Consider the following 6944-nt stretch of genomic DNA (forward strand, 5'->3'; position numbering starts at 1 on the left):
AAAGTTTGGCTTCTTTGTTTTTCAATCTTATATAGTTAAGAGAGTCTTTAATCTTAGTATGTCTTGACTTATTTTTAGCCATTATGAGCGCGTCATATTTCAACACTTTTTTATACGCGGTTTATTTTCACCATGTATAGGGTTAGCGAAACAAAATTTGACGAAGAATAAATGTTAGCAATAAATTTAACTGCCAGCGGCGAAATTAACTTACTGACTAATAGCTAAGACGCGAGTTAAAACATGACTGAAAAGGTCACACGTAAATGAAAAGAGATTAGAGAACTTAACGTAGCGCGATTTTCGCGTCGAGAATACAACGAAGACGTAATTTTTTCTTTTTTTTTTTTTTTTCACATTTCTCGCTTTTCTCCGACGCTCTCACGTACACATATATTTTCTTGACCTCTGAAGGAGTCGCGGGAGACGACATGAAATTCCACGGCTCAACTTTTAGCGAATGGAATCGTTCTAGAAATTCGCGCCGGCGACAAGAAGAATCCGCCGAGGGAAAATGCGCACGAAAGAGAGAGAGAGAGAGAGAAAGAGAGATGAGGGAAAAGAGAGAGAGAGAGAGATCTCTTCCGCCCGGCCGACCCTCGACTAAGGAAACAAAGGTGTTGCATTTTTCCGAGTGCAACGCATTTCCGGGACGATTCGCGGCGAATTGCCGGCCGTACTTACGTAAGAACGCAAGTCGATTCGCGGCTATTTCGCGAATAGTTTCTTCTTTCGCCGCACTGATCCGCGGAAAATCCCGCTCCCCCCTTTAATCTTAATGTTTCCTCAAATTGCAGCCCGAGACGAGATACTGAGAAAGAAATGGAATATATTTTGCAATTTTGTTAAAACACATGACATTTACGAACGTTCGCTGTGCCAAATTGTTCCGTCGCAAGAAGATAAAATAAATGAAAAAAATTTTTTTACGAGACTTTTTTCTTTTTAACGAGGGCGCATCTCGTGCGACTTAAAAATTGCAAAACCGCAAAGAAGCACATTTAATGAATATCAGAAGCTTTAATATGCAATCCGGGACATCGCAGAAGTGGTGCGCATCGCGCGATGTGAATAAATAACATCGAGTTTGAGGATGCATAACGAAATCATAAGCGAACCATCGGGAAATTGCAAGACGGCGAATTCCTGTTTCGTATCGCCCCCGTCCCTTATCGAGAACTGTCTGGAGAACTATTTGCTCCAATTCTATTACATTACAAAAGCAAGTTCGCGGCGGCTTATGTCGACTAATGTTCGCGGAGTAGTTAAACTTTACCAATTACACAAGTCAAAACTTTCGGCGCGCGTGTTTAAAGCTGTGCACAAATGCTATTTCCTTCTTTCGGCGCACGTTAACTCGTCGTAGATCAACACTGTCACGCGTTACACGTGAACGTGTTGTAACACATGGCAACTACCCTACGTCTCTCATTTTCCTATTTTATTCATGTTATAACAAGCGCGATATTGCGCGAAAGAAAGATCTATGTAAAGAGAGATCTAAATTGTCGCTCATCTTAAAAACGAATGTAAAATTCGCTCATGTCAGATAAAAGTTGTGAGCTCGCCTCGTTTCGTTTTTATTTATCTCGGAGTACTTAATAGGATGTAAAGAAAACCGGACTTGAAACGTACGCTCTGAATTGCACAGAACGGTATATTTACTGTTCGCTTTCCGCAAACGGACATTATTGTATATTATCCTTCCATTTCCTCTCTTTCTCTCTGTGCTCTACCTGGAAACGCTGCGGGCCAACTGTAGAGCCGAGGTGGGCGCGAGGGAATCCCTCCGATCGCACCTGCATCTGTGCTGATGCGACGACTGCCTGGACGAACGGTAGGACGCTACCGGCTGCGCCTGCAGCTGCGGCTGTAGCTGCTGCTGGGATTGGGGCTGCGACTGCGGCTGCTGGATCTGCGGCTGCGGCTCGCCGTCCAGCCGGCAGTGAAGCTCGATGTCCGGTACCGATCGGGTCGCCGGGTCCTCGTTGGTGCCGCTCTCCTCGGAGCCGCCGAGCCCGGACACGGACAGTTGCGGCGAAGCGATCAGGTAGGTCGCTCGATCCTGCCGCGTGAGCACCGGTTTGCTCTGAGACGCCGCGGCCACCACGACCGGCGGCGGCGGCGGCCTGCCAAGCAGAGCCGCCGTCTCCTCGTTCCCGCCGTAATCGGTACCGGCACCACCTTCCTGACCGACCGCGTTGCCGTTTGTGTTCATCTCGAGTAGCCCGGCCTAATAGTCCGCCGCCGCTACCTTACGCTGCCATCCCCTGAAACACATCATATACGTATATATGCGTAGGCGCAAATATATCCGTCAGTATCACTTACTTAGAGACGCGCGGAGAGACGGATATCCGTCACATGACACGTCCCGCGCGGCTTTACCCGTACACGACGCGCGCTAAGTGATCTCCCTTCGGACCACCGGCTAATCCAATTAACAAACCGTGTAAATTTGCGAAACTGTACAGTGTTGTTTGAGGTCTCGAGCTTGAAGACAAATACGGGGATTGCACGGGAGATTCGAATAAAGATTTAATCTATTATTTTAGATTTCTACGTTTATTGTTTGTTACTCGTTAGTTTATCGAGTTTACTCGCGCGCTCTTATCACATTCTTTCTCGCGAGGATACACATCGGTTCCGCGATAGACTTGCTTTTAAAATTAGAAATTTAAGGAACACACAGAACGGAGTCCGCACGACAGGATATCGGACGAATCAGTGGCGACGGGAGCACGAGTTGAATCTACGTGGGTATCGGTTTTCGAGAGGGTAGTCGCGGCCAATTTCGAGTACTCCGCCTTTCCGAAAGTGCTTCGAGAGCATCGACCGCAAAACGTGACGGTCCGATTTGTGTAGCCTTTCGAGATTTCCGGCGCGAAATGCAATTTGGGCGACGGTTTTCGCCGCAAGATTTACCGAGCCGACGAACGACCGTCCGGTAGTAGATTCAAATCGCTTGCGAACGTTCGCCCGCATATAGAGAGCACGCGCGCACATACGTTAATACATATCGGATGATCCATTTAGAACGTTACTTGCGGAAACGCAAGATCCGAGGAGAACGTAACCTCCCTAAAACGGCATTAAGGAATTACTCATTCATGACGGTTACTATTACGTCCATGCACGCCGGTCTGAATTAAACAACGAGGGAGGCAAAAAAAAAAAAAATAAAGTCGATGTACGGTTAATATTTAATGAATCGCGCTTCGGTTAAAATTTTATGCTGGGCTCGGACGCCAAACATTGACGGTTTTCCATTCAAGTTTCATCGGGAGATGAACTGCGGGAAATTACGGAGCTGTAAAGTTGCGCGTGTCTCTCGCTTCCGCTTCCCTCTTAATTGATACACATAAATTCCCGATTCTCGCAAGCAAACGCCGTCGTCGCTGCGCGATAACTTCGCCCGTTTGATTCAATTGTGCGTTCGATCGCTAACTTACGTGAATGTTTTATTTTTGTTCTCGTAGCAAAAAAGAAAAACAAAGAGAAATTTCGTCTGCGTTGGAAGTTTGCGCAGTTTACTAGCGTCTTTTAGTGAGGCAATTTCGTGATCGCGCGTGGTCACATAAAAGTCGCATTAGTACAATTAAATGATCGCGAAGTATATAAAACGATTGTACAAGCGCGATTACGACCGCTCTCCGCGCATTAAAAGGGATTGTATTAAAAAAAAAAAAAGAAAAAAAAAAAACTACGAGCACCGCGTATATACGCCACCTCTATTAAGCCGGCAACAATTTCGCAGACCCTGTGTTTCGTGAAAAGCTTGATGGCAAGCCGCAATTCTTTTTTTTTTTTTTTTGTTTTGTTTAATTTTATTTTATTTATTTGTCACAATTTTCGCGTCCACGAGATTTCCGGAGCTTTCATCTTACAACCCGAGCGCAAACCGAGACGCTACTAAATTGTTCGCGAATAAACATCGTGTTAAATTATGCATAAAGTATGTAAAACACCCCGAGGAATTGCGAAGAAGAAGAAGTCGTTATTCTTTGTCACGCTGCTCTCGGACGCGCAATATGTCTATGTGTATACACTCGTATTAAGTAAACATGAAATACAAATCAACCGGATATATTTCTTACATATGTTGTATATATCTAAAAAGAAAAGAAACAAGATTAAGTTATCTTGAGGCAATGTTCGAAAGCGAGATCTCTCTTGCATCTCTCTTTGTCGCGCATGTTTTATTCGCGCGCGTCAGTGTGTCTCATCTCTGTAAAAAAAAAAAAAAAAAAAAAAAAAAGAATAAGAAACAGCAAGCTTTTATTGTAGGCACGCGAAAACTTATGCAACCTTCCCTGAGAGCGTTCAATTTTTCAGTAGCCTTCCTAACTTCGTTGCTATTCCCTCCCTCCTCCCACTGNATATTTCTTACATATGTTGTATATATCTAAAAAGAAAAGAAACAAGATTAAGTTATCTTGAGGCAATGTTCGAAAGCGAGATCTCTCTTGCATCTGTATTTGTCGCGCATGTATTACTCGCGCGCCTAAGTGTGTCTCATCTCTGTAAAAAAAAAAAAAAAAAAAAAAAAAAGTATAAGAAAACCCACGCATCTCGCGTAGGCACGCGAAAACTTATGCAACCTTCCCTGAGAGCGTTCAATTTTTCAGTAGCCTTCCTAACTTCGTTGCTATTCCCTCCCTCCTCCCACTGGCGTACACGTTATCCTGCCATCTCCCGAGAGAGAGAGAGAGAGAGAGAGAGTTCCGTCTCTCTCGTTTCTAGGGATATTTTTCTGAAAATTATTTGTCACCGTCGAAAGACACACATACACGCACACACAGAGATGATCTCATCTTCGTGAGAAGAGATGATGGTGGTGGATATCGGTCTCTCGCCGCAGCTGCAGAGTTTCTCTCCGACGTGTCAGAGATGTACTTTTGCCATTTTCAAACATTATTGAAAATGGAAAATACTCGAACGCGCACACGATACTCTTTTGCAATATAAACTTGTATCGCGAACAAAATGTCACAAGAACAAATTGGCAGACTTAAAGTAGAAGAGCAAACACATCGGCGCAGAGAGAACGCGCGAAATACCTGTTTGCGTATTTATTGAAGCTTACGTTCGGCAAACATGTGATGTTTGCCGAATCTTTGCGCGCAAAGAGTCGGAAAATATTTTGTTTCTGTTAATATATACGTTAATTCCTTCCCGCACTTTCTTTTTTTTTTGTGTGTGTACGTGTGCGTGTGCGTGCGCGCGCGCACCCCTGTTGTTTAAACAAACGTATAATTTCCCGTATGCATATACGACCGCCTTTAATATGAAAATTTACTGTTTGTGTCGTCGTTTACGTCGCAAAAGAAAAAAAAAATACCCGCAGCCTCGGTTCTCAGAGGACGACGCAAGCGGAAATAATTAAGTACGCGAGTGGATCGTGATGAGTCTCGCGATATGTGCGTCCGCGCGTATACGTGTGTGTGTGTGTGTGTATGTGTGTGTGTATACGCGCGAGGCTGCAGGTCATGCAATCTACGGATTAAACGAAGTTATACTGCGTATATCACGTGAAAAGAGAGATACAAGGACATGTACTTTCCCTCGTGACTTCTCTCGTGTGTCAGTCTCGGGCAAAATGAGACACTGGATAGATATATACGAATGAGCCTCCTAGCACGCGAAACACGCGCCGCGTTTTGATTCCCCGCGGAATAAAGTCCGGGATGACTTTATGGAAGCGATCACCGAGCTCGCGAGCTCGTTAGAGCCGCCTCCGAGGTCGTAATTAGAGAGAGCGAGCGCGGTGTGCAGTTTGCAATTTGTATGCCAGCCCGTCGATGGCCGCGACTCTTAACGAGGTGGAATTTGTCGTGCGCGAGCTCTCGCAGCAATCTACCCCTTTTTCGTCGCCGTCGCGCGTCTTGCAAACGCGCGCCCTCGTTCTTTTTTTTTTTTCTTTTCTGTATAACAACGTATAAAACGGGTCAAATATAAAAAACCGGAAAGAGAAAATGAAAAAATAAAGTATAAAACACCCGGAGCCTTAAAAGTCAGAGAGATACATGATAACGTTGCTGCGCGCGCGTTAAAAGACTGACCGTTAAGTCGTTTTTTCTATGTTAGAACATTCTATATTGGGAAATACACTCTGTCGGTTTAATAAATGATCTTGTCACTTAAATTTTAACGAAGGCTGTTCGATCCCGAGATCGACCTTTTTCACTTCGAATAAGTGCCGCCTAGATCGCCCCATCAAACCCTTCGCGCGCGCGTTTGAATTCCCCATTTAAATTCTAAAGTCCGAAAATTCCCCAGCTGTATAAAAAATTGACGAATCAACGATTTTCCAACTTCTTTCACGTAGCTTCGCTTTCCTTTGTATATATTTTCGGGAAATTTATTTTTTCGTTCATCAATTTTTATTTTTCTCCGCACATTTTTCTTCGAAAATTGATCGGCTCCGTCAAATTGACGGTGCGACACGAAGGCGTGACTCCGGGATATTGCGCATCAATTCCGATGACGCAGTTCGCTCGAACACTCGAGAACACCTGGACGCACGCCTCGTTATCTAATCGGGACAAACCTTTTAGTTTGTCGTCGTCGTCGTCGTCGTCGTTGTTGTCGTCGCCGCCGCTGCAGATAGCGCGAAGCGGAAGGAAACGACGTCCGCGACGTCGACGATGACCACACACCAGCAATGTGTGTGCGATATTATCGTGGAAACATGCACCCTTAGGGTGTTATGCGCGATCGCCATGACAAACGATGAGCCGCGAGTTGCAAAATAGAAGAAGAGCTCTATCAAACGCAAGTTTGTGAGATAAAATATACTCTCTCCACTTGTGCGGGTTGCATCTCGGTGGATTCTCATTTCGAAATGACTTTTGCGACCGTCTTATGTATAAAACACGAGTTTCTCATAACAAGTTTCAACTGAATATTTCAAAAAATGTTGATTATCACGTTGAACGTCACTC

At 44.8% G+C, this 6944-nt stretch overlaps 1 protein-coding gene across 1 annotated transcript in view; it reads right to left on the minus strand.

Moving 5' to 3' along the window:
• LOC109855408 (small conductance calcium-activated potassium channel protein) overlaps positions 1-2218 on the minus strand; it is a 74684-nt gene extending 72466 nt beyond the window's left edge. The window contains exon 1 of the mRNA XM_020429636.1: positions 1800-2218. Within this exon, the coding sequence (XP_020285225.1) occupies positions 1800-2218 (419 nt within the window). The remainder of the gene's footprint in view (positions 1-1799) is intronic.
• Between the last annotated feature and the right edge of the window lie 4726 nt (positions 2219-6944).

This window comes from Pseudomyrmex gracilis, unplaced genomic scaffold (genome assembly GCF_002006095.1).
Source record: "Pseudomyrmex gracilis isolate BER0280 unplaced genomic scaffold, ASM200609v1 scaffold_88, whole genome shotgun sequence".
In the NCBI taxonomy this organism is placed as follows: Eukaryota; Metazoa; Arthropoda; class Insecta; order Hymenoptera; family Formicidae; genus Pseudomyrmex; species Pseudomyrmex gracilis.